Source organism: Arachis hypogaea, chromosome 16, assembly GCF_003086295.3.
Source record: "Arachis hypogaea cultivar Tifrunner chromosome 16, arahy.Tifrunner.gnm2.J5K5, whole genome shotgun sequence".
NCBI classification, from domain to species: Eukaryota; Viridiplantae; Streptophyta; class Magnoliopsida; order Fabales; family Fabaceae; genus Arachis; species Arachis hypogaea.
The window spans coordinates 35,071,097-35,088,707 of NC_092051.1; the positions used below are offsets into that span (position 1 = coordinate 35,071,097).

General features: G+C 38.9%; 1 protein-coding gene across 2 annotated transcripts; it reads left to right on the forward strand.

The window, feature by feature from the left end:
* Positions 1-9,658: 9,658 nt before the first annotated feature.
* LOC112759013 (thylakoid membrane protein TERC, chloroplastic) lies at positions 9,659-15,835 on the forward strand. Of its 2 annotated transcripts, none has more exons than XM_072220211.1 (12): positions 9,659-10,215; positions 10,318-10,394; positions 11,355-11,442; positions 11,597-11,677; positions 11,784-11,840; positions 11,943-12,024; positions 12,750-12,799; positions 14,506-14,562; positions 14,659-14,737; positions 15,067-15,150; positions 15,267-15,324; positions 15,410-15,835. In XM_072220211.1, exons 1-11 carry the CDS (start codon positions 9,895-9,897, stop codon positions 15,302-15,304), a joined length of 1,014 nt encoding a protein of 337 aa, XP_072076312.1. In that variant the 5' UTR covers positions 9,659-9,894; the 3' UTR covers positions 15,305-15,324; positions 15,410-15,835. The 2 variants fall into 2 exon arrangements, with proteins under 2 accessions (XP_072076312.1, XP_025663606.1); XM_025807821.3 differs by having other exon boundaries at positions 15,067-15,125.
* The last annotated feature ends 1,776 nt before the right edge of the window (positions 15,836-17,611 follow it).

Below are 17,611 nucleotides of genomic sequence, written 5' to 3' on the forward strand. Positions count from 1 at the left end.
TTTCTTTTATAGAGAATTCTTTGTCCGTTATATTTTAGGTGATAAATTGTCGGTTTCTGAGATGATTAGCTTTTTAACCGATCTTATTATGCCGTTTGAGACGTCGGTTATGATAAGAGTATTGATGTCACCGAGTTATAGCTCATAAAATCCGAGTAATAACGGAAAATGACGAGTTATGGTGACTGCCAATAATGGTCATGAGGCCGAGTTATAGCTCGTATAAATGACGACCATATCACAGCCCCCAAGCTTAGCCTGAGGGAAGTTTTTTAATGAAGCAGGTTGAGCTTATATGATGAGTTATAACTCGGTTAAGTGGATTACTGAGTGAGCCCCCAGTTCAACGTACTTCATTAAATGAACTTTGTATTTTGCCACGTGGGAAATCGTGCTAGTTTTTTATTGAGGAGAGAGAATGAGTGGTAGCTTCATTAATGTTTTGATGGTTTCCAATGTGCCTTTCGTTGTTTGATGTGACTGAGGCAGGGGTGATATTTGGAACGTTTTTGTTTTTGATTAATTACTTCTACTGATTGGAATTTGGGCGTTTTGGTTTTCTGCTTCTGTGTGAAGAATGAGCAAGAGAGGTATGGTTATGTCTGTGTTCTTGTGATTTCTTTCTTTCCTCGTCTCTTTGTATTTCTTGGTTGCATGCTTGTTTTACTGTTTTTGATGGGGTTTGAGAAGGAGAAGAAAGTTAAGATAGATTGGTCTTATGACTGGGTTGGGGATGATGTGAGGTCTCGGGTGTCGTTGTTCTGTGATGAGGCTGCTGTTAAGGAAGTGGATGTTAGTAAGGTAGTGAGGCAGAATTCTGGAGTTGGAGTCGAGTTACTGCCATGTAGTGCTAATGATAGGGTTTATCACCGGGGTAGAGGCTTTAAGTTCTTCTACATGCACAGTTGTGTTCTTGAAGAGCTGAGAGTTAGGTTACCCTTTACAGACTTCGAATGTTAGGTTTTGAGATAGTTAAACTGTGCTCCGTTCGCAGCTTCATCCAAATGGGTGGGCGTTCCTTCGTTCTTTTGAGATTCTAATGGAATTTCTGGAGGAGGTTCCGGCTGTTGACCTGTTCTTTTCATTGTTTCAAGCCAAGGGGTGTGGAAAGGTGGTTGGATAAATTTTAATAGCACCCCTTGATTTGGTATTTTCATGTTATACAAATCTTCTTTCAAAGATTTTAAAGAGATGTATTTCAAGGTTAGGGGGCTGGAAAAAGATTTTCCTTTTTTCGTAGATGAAAATCTGGCTGAGAAGTTCCCATTGTATTGGTGCTCGGAACCTCAGAATATACTCGGACCTGAAGTTATTTCTCCGAGAAATGTTTGTTTGATTGAGTTTCTTGTTGAAAATATTGGTCGGGGAGACCTGATTTCAATGTATGAGCTTCTGAAGTGGGAAGAGGATAAGGATGCTGTTTTAAAATATTTGGGTGAGTTATAGGGTTGTTGCTAATGTGTTTACTTCTTCTCGTCATATATCTGATGTTATCTGTGTTTTGCAGGTGGTAAGTATCCCGGTGTTTCAGCTGCGTCCCTGAGGACACGTTTCAAAAATAAGAATCTGGGGAGGTTTTGTCTTCTAATGCTGAGAAAATTGCTGGGACTGGTGAAGTTACTCAGCCTCGTCAAGGTCGGAGAAAGATGATTGCGAGAAAGAAGAGGAAGTCCGATCTTGTTGAGTTGTCCAATGATTCCGACGAAAAGGAATTAGGGGTTCCTCTGGAGGAAATACAGGCTTTTATGGGTAATCAAAAAAGGCTTCACGAAATTTCTAAACAAAGTGAGGCATTTTCTGTTTGGGGAAAAGAGTATCCCTATATGGCTGTGGTGGACGAGTATTGTCAATCGTCCGCTGATGTTTCTTTTGCAAAGGAGGTTGGAGACATGGCGATTGGGCAGTATATGCAGGTAATTAGCGACCGTGTTCACTTTATTGTTGTTTTCTTTTCTTTTGAAGCCTTACAGACTTCGCTTAATGTTTTTTCTAGGTTGTTGGTCTGCGCCTTGCGAGTCTTGGGCGTAGCCAAGAGTTGAAGTATAAGAGAGTTGCTACGAAAAAAGGAGAGGTTTCTGTTTTGAAGAAAGAGTTGATTAAGAGTAAAAGTGCTGCTGCCGAGCTTCAGGCACGGTTAACTGAGACCGAGAAGTTATTGAAGGAGACGAAAGATAGTTATGCTAAGGATGTGGAGGATTTGAAGAAAAAAGAAAGTGATTTGGCGAGCATACAAGCTCGTCTAATTGAGGTGACTGCCCAATTGAAAAAGGTGGAGAAGAAAAAAGTTGATGAAATTTTGGATTCTTTTGTTGAGGGGTTTGAAAGGGCTTTGTTACAGGCGAAGTTTTTGGCACCAGAAGCTGATCTGTCCGGGATGGAACCTGGGAAAGTCGTTCGTGATGGCAAGATGGTCGAAGATGATGGTGATGTTGAATATCAGGTGGATAATGTGTAGTTTGTTTGATATTTTGTTTTATTTTGTAATGGATAGCTTATTGGAACTTTGGTGTTTATTTTTTGGATTGTGTTACCGATTTGAATGTTTTTGAATGGTAGTGCTTTCCTTTTAGGAAAAAGCTCTTTGTTGATTGAGAGGAAATGATTATGAGGATATTTCATTTCTGTTTGAGAAGACTGCCGAGTAGTGGCAGGTTGTGAATTTAGACGAGTATTGTCATTTTTCGAGCTATATTGATAATGGATAGTGATGAAAAAGATAGATCACATGATTGAATAGAATGAGATAGTTTTGATTATAAATTCGTATTTCTTTTGAATACAAATTTGCAGGTAGGCTAGCCTCGTTAAAACCTCTCCAAGCAAAACCCTTTGGGACAAAAACTTGGTAGTAGGAAAAAGAGTACTAGCCTGTCCCTGACTTTTAACTATAGAACTTCTTTAGGGAAGATACATTCTAGGTATTGGGTAGTACTTTACCATCTATTGATTCGAGTTTGTATGCTCCATTGCCAAGTACTTCTGATATTCGATATGGACCGTCCCAGTTTGCTGCGAGCTTTCCATGTGAGGGTGGTTTTCGAGCAGTTTCTGTTTTACGAAGTACTAAGTCTCCTTTCATAAATGATATGCTTTTAACCGATTTGTTGTATTGGCGAGCTAATGCTTGCTGTGCTGCGCGTTGCCTTAATGTGGCGATGTCTCTTACTTCTTCGATGATATCGAGCTCGGATCTCCGAGCTTCCTCCTGATTGCCGAGGTAAGTTCTGATGGAGCTCTGGGAGATCTCCAGTGGTATCATTGCTTCAGAGCCGTATACCAGCCGAAATGGTGTTTCTCTTGTTGATGACTGTGGAGTTGTGTTATACCCCCAGAGGACTTCGGGTATTAGCTCGGCCCAGAGGCCTTTGGCGTCATCTAGCTTTTTCTTAAGTGCATGTAGGATGACCTTATTTGCCGCCTCAGCTAGTCCATTTGTTTGAGGATGCTCTACTGAAGCGAAATGTTGTCTGATTTTAAGATTCTGCAAAAAAGATTGAAATTTCTGATCGGAAAACTGGCGGCCATTGTCAGTAATGATATGGTTAGGTATTCCAAAAGGACAAATAATGTTTTTCCGAAAGAAATCATTTGTTGGGACGTTATTCTCGCTAGAGGTTGGGCTTCCACCCACTTTGAGAAATAATCGATTCCTACGACGAGGAATTTTACCTGACCCGGTGCCGTCGAAAACGGACCGAGTATGTCTAAACCCCATTGGTTGAAGGGCCAGCTGATATCAGAGTGATGTAGTTGCTCGGCCGGAATGTGTATTAGTGGTGCATGTTTTTGGCAGTTGTTACATGTTCGGATCTTTTGTTGGCTATCCTGGTTTAAAGTCGGCCAGAAGAAAACGGCTCGAAGGACCTTTGATGCTAAACTTCGTGCACCTGTGTGTGTTCCGCAGATTCCCTCATGTGCCTCTGCTAGTGCTATGTCTGCTTCGGGCTTGTTGAGACACTTTAGTAATGGACGAGTGTATCCTCGTCTGTACAATGTTCCGTTGAGTATTGTGAAGGAAGATGCTTGTCTTCGAAATTTTTTGACATTGTCCACTCCTTTTGGTATATTACCTGTTTGCAAATATTGTATAAAGTTGTTCCTCCAATCTTTTTCCTGTGTAACACTTAGCACATTTGTTAGAGTAACACTTGGATATGTAAGGGTAAATTGATGCAATGTAGATAACTCGGATTGTGTACTACCGATCTTAGATAGAATATCAGCCCTATGGTTTTGTTCTGGGATGTGTTGTATTTCAAATTTGGAAAATTTTGAAGTTAACTTTTTAACTAAAAATAGATATTTAGATAGAAGAGGATCCTTGACCTGAAAAAGGTCGTTTACCTATTGCACTATCAATAAAGAGTCGCAGTATACCTTTATCGCCGATATTTGGAGATCCAGACAAAGTCAGAGCCCGGCGACTAGTGCTTCATATTCGGATTGGTTGTTGCTGGCTTTGAAATCTAGACGTAAAGAATGTTCCAGTATGAAGCCATCTTCGGCCTCCAGGCGTATTCCTGCTCCGCAGCCCCCATTATTAGAGGAGCCGTCTACGTACAAAGTCCATTGCTTTGTATGGTCTTCTTCTGAAGGTACTGTAAGTTCGGCAATGAAATCAGCCAAGAATTGGGACTTAATCGGTCCCCTGGGTTCATACCTGATGTCGAATTCAGATAATTCGACTGCCCATTTTATGAGTCTTCCTGCAATTTCTGGTTTGTATAACACTTGCCTTAATGGGTGATCTGTTCTGACATGAATGGCGTAGCTTTGGACATAAAGTCGGAGTCGCCGTGCCGAGAATATCAGGGCTAATGCGAGTTTTTCTATCCTCGGATAATTGAGCTCGGCATGCTGGAGTGTTTTACTCACAAAATATATTGGATGCTGAATTTTGTCTCTCTCTGTGACAAGAACCGAGCTTATTGCCCAATCAGAAACAGATAAGTATAGAAATAAATCTTCCCCTTGTAGGGGCTTTTACAGAATCGGTGGTTGTGAGAAAGTTGTTTTTAATTTTGAAAAAGCTCTCTCACAATCGTCGTTCCAATGAAATTTGTTTTTCTTTTTTATTGTTTGGAAAAAAGGGATTGATGTTGAAGCTAGGCAGGGAACAAATCTGGAGAGCGCTGCAAGTCTTCCTGTGAGGCGCTGAACTTCTTTGACCGTTCTTGGGCTGGCCATGTCCAGAACTGCTCGGCATTTGTCTGGATTTGCCTCTATTCCCCTGCGTGTTAGTAGAAAACCTAAAAACTTACCCCCTTGAACGGCGAATGCACATTTCTCGAGATTGAGGCGCATGTTGTAGTGGCGAATTTGGCCGAATATTTCTGTAAGGTCGTTGACGTGACTATTTCCGATTTGTGTTTTGGCGACCATATCGTCGACATAGACTTCAATGTTTCTGCCGATCTGTTTGGCGAAGACCTTGTCCATAAGACGTTGGTAAGTTGCACCTGCGTTCTTTAATCCAAATGGCATAACTTTATAACAATAGTTACCGAAATCAGTAATGAATGCCGTTTTATTTTGATCGGAGGGGTGCATGAGGATTTGGTTATACCCTGAGTACGCGTCCATAAAACTTAATGTAGCATAACCTGACGCGTTATCTACTAAAGAGTCTATGGATGGTAAAGGGTAAGAATCCTTAGGGCATGCTTTATTTAAGTCAGTGAAGTCGACGCACATGCGCCACTTACCGTTTTGTTTTCTTACCATTACGACGTTGGCTAGCCAGGTAGTAAATCTGATTTCTTTGATAAATTCTGCGTTGATGAGCTTTTGGGTTTCCTCTAGTGAGGCTCTTTTTTTCTCCTCGCCGAGTTTCCTTTTCTTCTATTGTACTGGTTGGACTGCCGAGTTTATTGCTAGCTTATGACTGATGATTTGTGGGTCGATGCCGGGCATGTCTGAAGGTGTCCATGCAAAAAGGTCGGATTGATTTTGCAAAAAGGTCCTGATGGCCTGTAATTCTGATGTGTTGATTGAGGTACCTACATAAGTAAATTTGTTAGGGTCATTATTAAAATATATTTTTTGTAGATCGTCGGAAGGTTTTGGGCGCTCGAGAAAATCGGCTCTTGGGTCAAGGTCGGCAAGTGGGTGGCCGTTTTGCTTGAGGTCGACATTGTTGACTTGTTGCTTTGGACGATTTTGAAATTTCATGCTGATGTTGTAACATTGCCGTGCTTCTTTATGATCTCCGTGGATTGTTACGACTTTATCGTCCTGCAGGGGAAACTTAACACACAGATGAACTGTGGAAACAATTGCGCCGAACTTGTTCAAAAAAGGTCGGCCGAGGATAAGGTTATAAGGACTGAAGCAATCAACTACTAAATATTGAATATCATTAGTTTTTGAAAGAGGATGCTCACCCAGTGTGGTTTGTAACCACACTGAACCGATTATTGGAACCCGTTCTCCTGAAAATCCGACCAAGTCTCCTCCTGTTGACTGTAGTATGTTGTCGCTGAGCTTCATTTTTTGAAATGTGGAATAGAACAGAACGTCGGCACTGCTCCCGCGGTCCAAGAGTACTTTCCTTACCAATAAATCCCCTAGCTGAAGAGTAATTACCACAGGGTCATCCAAATTTTGTATGTTGGAGTTGAAGTCGGCGTATGTGAAGGTAACTTCTGGTTTTTGACAAGTCATTTCAGCATCTTGTTGTGGTCCGTGTACCGAGCATATTGCTCGGAACGTCCTTTTCCTTGCCGAATTCGTGGATCCGCCACTAGCGTATCCTCCTGAAATGCAATTTATTATACCTCGGGGTCTTTCGTAGTTGCTTGAAGGTCCCTTATCTTTTCCTCGGTTTGGTTGTTCGGGGGAATCGTTTGTTGAGGAAGGGGGGCGCGCTTTTGGATGTGACCCCCAATATATTTGTCGAGGTGTCCCTGCCTTGCCAACCGTTCTAAAAGGTCCTTGGAAACTACACAGTCATCAGTGTTGTGGCCGTGCTTCTGGTGGAAAGCATAGTACTTGGATTTGTCTATATTCTTTGCATCTTGATAGGTGCCGGCTTTCCTTGGTGGTTTGATCAGCTTTGAGTTCAAGATCTCTTTAATTATGTCTTCTCTCTTGGTATTGAAATGCGTATAAGAATCAAATCGAGGCGTTAGTTTAAAATTTTTCTTACTACCCGAGCTCTTTTCGTCTTCTCGGAAGTGTGACTTGTCTGTTCTCCGAGCTTGTCTGAGCTCTTCAATATCAATTTGTCCTTTTGCTTTCTCGCGAAATTCTGCAAGAGTCTTTGGCTTGGCTACTGCGATTGTTTCCTGGAACTTTCCGGGTCGAAGTCCACTTTTGAGTGCGTGTAGGTGAACCTCGGGGTGGAGGTCAGGTATACTGATTGTGACCTTGGTGAAGCGGGTCATGTAGTTCTTCAAGCTTTCGTTCGGTCCTTGCTTGATAGTATTCAAGTAATCGGAGTCGTGCAAGTAAATTGCGGACCCGGCAAAATGTTTTTCGAATAACTTCGCCAGCTGTTGAAACCGAGAAATGGAACCTGCAGGCAAAGCACACAACCAATCAAGTGCAGGGCCGTCTAAATAATTTGGAAAACAACGACATAAAACTGTATCTGATGCACCATTGACGATCATTATTGATCGGAACTTCTTAAGAAACTTCCTTGGGTCTTCGAGTCCATCATAAGGTGTGAGGGTAAGCAGCAAAGTGAACCTCTTTGGTAACTCGAAGTTCATTACTTCTTCTGTGAAGGGTCCTACAAGGTCGTCGACCTCTTCCTTCCCATCTTCAAGTTGAGGTTCTTCGGCTCGGACAGTCTCCGAGACATAAGAGGGTTGGGATTGATGTTCCTCATCTTCTGGTTGCTGGCGGCGAGTATCGTTGTGCTCAATCCGAGCATGATTTATTTCAGCGATTTGGGCAGCCATTATTTGATTCTCGTCGGCCATTCGTTGATTGGCTTGTTGTAGATCAGCCACCATTTGCATGAGTTCGGATAGTGAAGGAGGTGGTGCGTTAGCCATGGGTGTGAATGGAGGTGATGAGACCAAAAGAAAAAGTGTGATTTCCTCGGCCCCACGGTGGGCGCCAATTGATCTTGTCTATGAAATAGATCGGTTTTAACTACCCAGTATCCGCCGAGCAATATACTCGGAGGCTGAACGTCCAACTCTTGAATCCGAGCTTTTCTCCGTGTTGTATGAGAGTACGAGCAATGAAAAAGGGGGGAGTGTACCTGTAAAGGCACTCCAATGCTTAAGTCAGTATAGCGTTAAGTTCAGAACTTGAAATCAAAGAAATGCTTTACCTTTCTTTTATAGAGAATTCTTCGTCCGTTATATTTTAGGTGATAAATTGTCGGTTTATGAGATGATTAGCTTTTTAACCGATCTTATTATGCCGTTTGAGACGTCGGTTATGATAAGAGTATTGATGTCACCGAGTTATAGCTCATAAAATCCGAGTAATAACGGAAAATGACGAGTTATGGTTACTGCCAATAACGGTCATGAGGCCGAGTTATAGCTCGTATAAATGACGACCATATCAATAACCTCAGCAAAAAAAATCATGATCAGAAAATCAGAAATAACAAATAATTTCCAGCAAACAATAACCTCAGAAAATCCAGCTAATCAGCAAATGAACTACTAACAAACAACAATTATTATCAAAATCAACTGCTAAACCCTAAGCCAGCAAGCAGACGCCGAGGAGATGGCTGCAAAGTGCGAAACTGCGAATAGAGTATCACTTACCGACGGCGAGGAGGAAGGCGAGCAACGGCGACGACAGAGGAGGCGATACCGGCGAACACAGAGAAGGCGAGCTCGGCGATGACAACGCCGCGGTGGGGCTGTGGTGGTCAAACCTGTCGCTGCGGTAGCTGCGGGACGCGGGGGCTGCGGGCTGCGGGATGCGGTGGCTGCTCGATTCGTGGCTTCTATGGTTCTCAGAGAAGAAGAGAGGAGTGATGGGTTTGTGAAGAAGATGGGTTAACGCACGGGGATTGATTTAGGGTTCACTTCGTAGAGGACAAAACGACGCCGCTGGAGGGTTATTGTCGAACTGGAAATCTCTAAAAAACCAGACGATTCTGTCGGTTCATCAATTAACCACCGATTCGACCGATTTTTTAATCGATTTTTTGTCTGACCGTTTATAAATTTATTCGGATCGACTAAGTGACCGGTTTCCAGTTAAACTGGCCAGTCCGATTTGATTTTTAGAACTATAGAATTTGTAGCTATATTAGAGCACTTTTTAATTTTAATGTTGTTGTACCAGTGGTGTTTTCTAACCATGTAAAAGTTAGATTTGTGGTTTTAAATTTTTTTTTTAACATGCAAATTTGAGGGATAAATTTGATCTTTTATTTCTGATCCTTATATTTGTATTTTAGTATTGAAAAATCTTTTAAACATGCTAATTGAACTCTTTAATTTGTATTTCAACATAAAAAGTTTTTTATTTCACCACAAATTAAACCCTCTAATTTATAAACTATGAAATCTGATTTATTATATAAAATTAAAAAAAATAAATTCATATAAAACACACTAATTAACTATGATATTGAATTACACACAATTTTTTCTTTCATTTCTAAAAACATTAGCCACATTAGAGAGAATGTGTTTTGTTATTTCTGAACTTAAATTCAAAGAAATTTTAATTAAAGTATCCCACTTTGGATATTTCCTTGCCCATACTCAAACTTAACCATGAATACGAATCATAAGAGGGGCCTACTGGCTACTAGGAGAGGGAATGCGTGGTAGGCAAAGAGAGAAGACGCTGGTGAATGTGATTTGTGAACTCTGAAGTGTGTTAACTGTTTAAGTGTCAAGTGTTAACCACACCTCCTTCGTTTCATTTCCATCACTCACTCCCAATTCCAGTTCAGAACTAAACATGGGAACGGCTTCTGTTATTCAGAATCCCGTTAACTATTACCACTATGCTAACGGCGACACAACGTTAACGTTAAGGTTTAGGGTGAAGGCTTCACTGCCACCTGCTCCACCTTCCAAGTGCTTTCCCTCTCTCTCTCTCGTCGCTTCGTACAACCGCCGCCACCAATTTGCGATTTCTTGCTCCAAACCGCCTGGCCCTCCGGAAGCAGGACGTAAGAGCACCACTCCGCAACCGCGTCATGACGTCACCAACTTAGATACGCCTCCACAACTGCACCACCAAGATTACGCTTCCTCTGTTAGAACCGTTGCCTTTTGGGTGTGTGCGATTCCCTGCACTCGTTATTCTATCATTTTATCATCTTCCATTTTCTTTGCGTTTCGTTATCGTTTCCTATTTTGATTCTTTTTTCTTATGTAGGTTTGCACGGCTGTGGCGTTTGGTATTGGTTTGGGTTTTAAGGACGGTATTGGCAAAGCTTCTGAGTTTTTCGCTGGGTAAGCATTCGAATCCAATTTCAAGGGTTTCTTTCAGAGCTTGTTTGAAAACCATTTAATACGATAAAAGAATTCTATTTTTTTAAGAAAACAATTTATTTTTATATAAAACTCAATTCCATAATTTAGAATGATTTTAATATATTAATAAGATAGAATTAAATTTTTTAGTTTAGGATAATTTGTATATAAACAAAATTTTCTTCTTTTACGATTTTATTTTTGACAAAGTTATTTTATTAATTATAAATAGATATTTTTGATATTTGATCTATTAAGTTTTAGGAGTGTGAGAATTGATCTGGAATGTAGGAAAGATAAGAATTGGAATTCTCAAAGAAATTTAAATCATTCATTTTTAGTGGTTTCAAAACAATGAAAAAAAATTCAACTCTTTGATTGAATTCTAATTCTTAGCATTCCAGTTTAATACCATGCAGGAATCTTCAAATAAGTCCAACTCACGTATTTATATACTGTAGAGTAATATTTAAGCAATATGTTTAGTTTGCAGTTTCATCACGGGATGCAATGATTCAATAGTTGTTGATGTCATTTGCAGCTTTTAACTTAACACCTTAACTTATACTTTAAATTATAGTGTTACAGCCATAGTTACATGGAACACAATACGCTCCATATGCAGTATGCCATATGTAAAATATTTTATGTGAAAAATATACATGACATTCAAATTTCGATACACAGATGAATTGGTACGTGTTATGTGCAAATTGGTACGTAGTATGCTATCTAATTGGTGAATTCATGTAACTATGCTTATAGCATGGTTCCAATGCCTAAATTCAAATAATTTGGTGTTTGGAATGTCAGCATATATTTTTTTTTGCATTTAACATCACATTAAGAAAAAGAATGTAACTGTTTAAAGCTTTCTGCCTCGCTTTCACTGTGCTGACTGTGATGATGATCTCTGCCTTCTTGTGCACTTTTTTCCAGATACATGTTGGAGCAGAGTCTTTCTGTTGATAATCTCTTTGTCTTTGTTTTGATATTCAAATACTTTAAAGTGCCAGTTATGTATCAGGTGATGTGAAAACCTACTGGCCATGGTTAAATCATGCTTAAATTGTAGCTTTTGGTGCTAAAATTTTGTAAACATGGTTTTGACAATTGGATGAGGCTGAGTTTAGAAAACTGGACCATGGTTTTTCATTTGTGATTCCTTATTGAACTTACAGAGCCGTGTACTTTCATATGGTATTGCTGGTGCTGTTTTCTTTCGTCTAACATTAATAGTTCTTGGAACTGCCACCCTTCAGGTTTGTTTCATGATGCATAGATTTCTTTGTATATTTTATGCATGTAATTTTTTGTATCATTATAAGACTTACGCCTTTATTGTCTTCTATTGTTGTGTTGTTTTAGAGGTTTGAGGCAGTTAACCTTCTTTTGGCAGCAATATTGATTTATTCATCGTTTAAGGTGAAGATTCATGTTAACGTTTTATTGAAAGTTTATGGCTCTTGGTGCAGAATGCGCAATTTTGTGGCTTTAATGACAACATGTTTCTTATTCTATGAATAGCTATTTGCAAGTGAAGAAGATGAGTCTGACTTATCAAATAACTTTGTGGTGAAGACATGCCAGAAATTTATCCCTGTAACAAGTAATGTTATATAACCTTGATTCTTACTTTCTTGGTGATTTTCTTGCTGATTGCTTGGGTATTTTGTAGTCGCTTTTGGTTCATACTATGCGGAAGAAGGTCACGGAAGAATATAATTGAATGCCTGGGCTCAATCAGTTGAAATCTAAATTATGCTTAAAGGATTCATATTCGAGTATAAATAGCTGAACCAAAGTTTATGGCAAAGATTTTTAGGAACCTGAAATTACCACCCACCTCCCCTCCCAAAGAAAAAACAAAAACAAAAAAACCGAAAAAAAAAAAAAAGAAAAAGAAAAAGAGTTGTCTGTCAGTCCATGTAGGAACTAATTTCTCTGGCATATGCAAACAATAATTGTGATACATTTTCCTGAACTTCTACTGCAAACTCTATATCCTACAACCACATAAATGTTGTATGATGTGCTTTGGGTATAGCCATATTGTACCCTTTACGTCACTTAGATTAAGTTGTTAGGTATTTTATACTGTTCTCCAATATAGGCAGCACTGAAGTGGTTTATTTGGTGAATCCAATGTTCTTTTTCTGATTGGTTGATTGTATAAACAGGAATTACAGCCAAGTAGGTTATGTATGAATGTTAATGGACAAAATATATTGTCGGCTTATACAGATTTCACCTGGCATGTAATCTTTTGCATTGAGTTTCTTTAACTTGTACTTAGTAATTATATCTGTTATGTCTTGTATAAAATTATTGCAGCATATTATGATGGAAATAAGTTCATAACAAATCAGGATGGGATGTGGAAAGTAAGTTATTGATTAACTTTAGTTTCAAATTTGAATTAATTCCTGATTGCATCTGCTAAATCATTTGTCATCTTTTGACAAGTTAAGCCTCAAAGTGGTTCCTAAAATTATACTCGAGCCTCATAGTAGTCCCTCAAGTTAATAGTTACCTATATTCATCCTTGAAGCTGCACTCCGGGACTCAAGAGTTGTCCTTAAGGCAATTTCCGTCAATGAAACGCCATCGGAAAGCTGATGTAGACAGGTTTCCGACACGCTGGCAAGCCTAAACGACGTTGTATTTGGTTTGGCGCCTAAATTGTGCTGGAGGATGTCGTTTCATTTGTGTAAGTACATTAACCCTTCCCTAATTCAACATTTTCTCTTCCTCCCAAAACAAAATCAGATACCTTTTCTTCTCCTTGTTACTCTTTAATGGCGTTGCTCTGAGATATCAAGGGCCCTCCCGCAAATATCATAGATGGCTTCATTGTCCAAAGAGCACAGCAACATCAGTGTGCTCGAGGACAGAATGACTGGAAAGAACACTATTGTATGGCTCTACAACAGCTGTCCAAACCTGAAATCAGAAATTAGAAAGGGGGGAACAACATTGTTAATTTCAGGCAAAGCAAACCCCAAAGTAGCGATTAGGGAATAGAACACTTGAGGTAAATTCTTGAACAATAAATCTTCAAGTTATACCTGACGGGAAGGGTAGATGGTGAAGCCGAGCTTGGACTTCTTGCCATAATCGACGGAGAGGCGCTCAAGGAGGAGGGAACCGAGGTCGGAGCCAATACCGCTACCGGTGTTGAAAACGAGGAAGGCCTGGAGGCTGGTGCAGTTGTTTGCGAGCTTGCGAACGTGATCAAGGCAGAGGTTGACGATCTCCTTGCTGATGGTCTCCTTGCTGACGGTGTAGTGTCCCGTGGCGAAGTTGTTTGTGGTGTCCTCCTTGCCGGAGATAAGCTGCTCTGGGTGGAAGAGCTGGCGGTAGGGCCGGCTCTGACCCCGTCGATGATGGTTGGCTCCAGATCGATGAAGACAGCATGAGGAATGTGCTTGCCGGATCTTGTCTCGCTGAAGAAAGTGTTGAATGCATCGTGCGCTACTCCAAAGGAAGTGTCACTGGCAGTTACAGAAATCAGATTGAAGAATTGATGAATCGAAAAGTGGAATTGGAATTGAAATTGAAATTGAAACCTGGTTAGTTACCTAGGCATCATCCCATCAGGCTGGATGCCATTGATAGAGGAAGGCTGCATCATCGTCATCATTCTTTCTCCTAGTGAAGAACAGCTAAGAAGAGAAGGTCTGAAGCAAATTTGGGGATTAAGGTTTTTAAAATTGGTCCAGGGACTAAATTGCCAAAGAAAAGTTTCGTCCTCCACATCAGCTACCTGTTATCTTGCCAACGTGTCAGAAACGAGTCCACATCAGCTTTTCGATAACACTTGTTGACGGAAATTGCTTGAAGGACGACTCTGGGTCTCGGAGTGCAACTTTAGGGATAAATATAAGTAATTATTAATTTGAAGGACCACTACAAGGCTCGAATGTAACTTCAATGACTACTTTGAAGCTTACCTTTCTGAGTTGACAGCACAAATGCATTCAAACCTTTTTGGAATTAGCATTTGTTGCTTTCAGGACAAAATTAAACAGACTTTTTGTACTAAATTATTCTCAACTTGATTTCTAACAGGGTCAAACATTTTGGGCAGGCCACACCTTTGCTTCTTACCATAGCAGTTATTGAGCTCAGTGACATTGCATTTGCAGTAGGTTTTTTGCATCTCTCTGATTTCTGTGGACTTTCCGGTTACTTTGGCAAGAGAATGTTGACTGACTTTTTCTTGTTTATTTTCTTTTTGAAGGTTGACTCAATACCTGCAGTTTTTGGTGTAACACGGGATCCTTTCATAATTTTTACATCTAATCTTTTTGCAATTTTGGGTTAGTTTTCTTGCTTGTGTTTTCTTGTGAATTGTGATGTACTAATAAATATCGAAATTTGATTTCTTATATATTTTGGAACTGGGATCTCTTTCCCTTCAAGGACTATAATGCATTATATACCTGGTTTTAGAAAGGCTGCTTGTTTCTGTTTGTTTGTGGATTACATTGAGTTCATTTGTATGCTTGCATCTGTTCCTAAGAAGTGGGATTACATATTGTTTCATAAATGAACTCACTTGTTATATTCTTGTATTTGTTTCAGTTAAATCTTTTGCTCTTCTTTACAAGTTTAGCAATAACTAAATAAGAAACATTTCTCAATTTAGGCTTAAGGTCGCTTTACACGATAATTTCTGAGGGTATGTCCGAGCTCGAGTACTTACAGGTAAATGTTGACTTGCTCTCTTCAGGTACCATGGTTTCTGCATAACTTTCTGCCGTTTATATTGCATATCATTTGATTTAACTGTGTACAACGTTATTGTTATCCGTCCTTTTCATTGACATCCGATTTTGGTCTTCTCAGTCTTCCATTGCTGTCGTTTTGGGATTCATCGGGTGTAAGATGATCTTGGACTACTTTGGTTGGTGCCCTGATCCTTGATGAATTAATTGTCAATTTAATCATTATCCACTGTTCTTATATTTTACATGTTTTACTCCTTGCAGGTATCCATGTCTCAACAGAGGCATCTCTTGGTTTTGTAGCCTCAAGTCTTACCATCGGGGTGATATCGAGTCTGGCAAAGAAATCCGACAAACTTACAAAGTGAATTCAACACAGGTGGGTTGAGCTATACACAATTATCCTGTTCTATGGCTTAAGCAAATGTCCAAAAGCTAGAGCATAACATTGAAATAGTGGGAAATGCCTCCTGTTTTTCACCATTGTCTTTGGCTGGAATCTGGTTTTGATTTCTGAACTGAGACGAAGGATAGAGCTTTTCCATTCCAAAATCATGTGTCCATGTGAATCATTTTTAATGGTTTCATGCTCCATGATTTATAGTTGTATATTGTTTAATGTTTATATATAAAAGATGGGGAAATAAACCTCCACTAACCTTTCAAATTAAATGAAATCTTTCTTTTTTTTCTTTTCTTTTTGTTTTTTTGAAATCTTGGGTGGAAATTTCTTTTACCTATTTCTCTCAGCAATCTATTATTAACAACTTCGTTTCAACTATTTTCACGGTAAAATATGGATCCTCTAGATTTGTAACTTGTGGCAAACAAGAGAAAGAAACAAAAAAACTATTTCATAGATATTCACGATATGTTCTTTATGGTAATTGGGTTCATGAATTATGGTCAACAAACAATCCAAGCTGCAAGATACATTGGTCAAAGTTTCATAATTATCTTATCCCACGCAAATCATTTACTTGTAACTATTCAATATCTTTATGAAAAATTAATTACATCAGAACGATTTCGCGGTCGAATCCATTTTGAATTTGATAAATGTATTGCTTTGTGAAGTATGTGTTCGTGTATGTCCTATAAATTTACCCGTTGTTGATTGGAAACTGGAAACAGATATGCGAAAGAAACATTTGCTTAATTATGGTATTAATTTTGAAATTTGTATATCTTGTGGTAATTGTTTTTTTTTTGGGCCGGGGGGTTGTATTCAGCTATCAATGTAACGGAGAGTAGTAGTGATCAATGTAGGAAAATGGTGGAGTAAAAGCGCCATTCTCTTCAATTTGGTAACAAACTAATTTTCATTGATAGTGTCAAGCAACTGTATTTCCTGTACGTATCCAAATGTAGAAAATGTAAAGTCAAAATTCACAAGCTACACTGTCTGAATAAAGTCCAGTCTAGTTGTCTAAATTCATTTTTATCATATGATGTTAGATTTGACTATACTCTTGTACAGTGTGAAATGACACCGGTATCTCTTTGGAGATTTTTACGAAATATCAGTTCAACATAACATATATATCTCGAGAAAAACAAAAAGAAACCCTTATCCTCCCAAAACTTGGAGGTTGACTCAATAAATTCTGGATTTTACCAATCGTTAGCTTTTCATCTTATTTCCTATGAGAAATAAAGATAAAAAATAAAAAACAAAAAACTATGACAATTACAATCTGAATTTGCAAAGGAGAATTACTTCCTAGGCGGCCAAGAAGGGGGGAAAAAAAAATCTCAGTAAATTGCAGCTAGAATTAGGTGGCATGATATGGAATCAACACTTAATATATTTTAATCACTAATATTTTTTTCTAATCACTCCGAACTTGTCAACATTTGCACCAATTAAGATAATCCTTCGAGAAGTTTAGCATAGCATTTTTTGACATATTATATTCAAAAGATGGCAAGCCCTGCTATATGGGAATTTCTGAAAAATAAGTGTTATCTAAAAGAAAAAGACCAGGAACTCGTTAGGCGTTAACTAATTTTTCTTTTTCTTTTTTAGTTTTTCAGTATCTTTTTGTCTGACAAATTAAAGATTAATCCAATATAATATGAGCTCTTATTTAATGACTAGTTTATGAATTGTTGCTTACATAACTGTGATTGAATCCTCTTACACTTGTTTAAGTAGATGACTTAGCTAATTATTTGACTAAGCTAAGTTAGTTAATTGATTAATTACTTAAAAACAAAGAGTATATTTAAAAGCATAACATTTCCTCGGGTGCCAAATGCCTATGAAAGTGGAAACAAAGCAGCCCTGCCAATGTATATGGCTGACTGACTAGCTGTCATAACAGATAATACTTATTTTATGTATAAGTGGAATAAAAAGTATAATCATCTTCAAGTGTTTGTATATAATTTTTTTCGTTCTGTACAAATTAAATCCGTATTCAAAAATCATTGTAAAACTAAGCTTATATTTTTATGAATTGC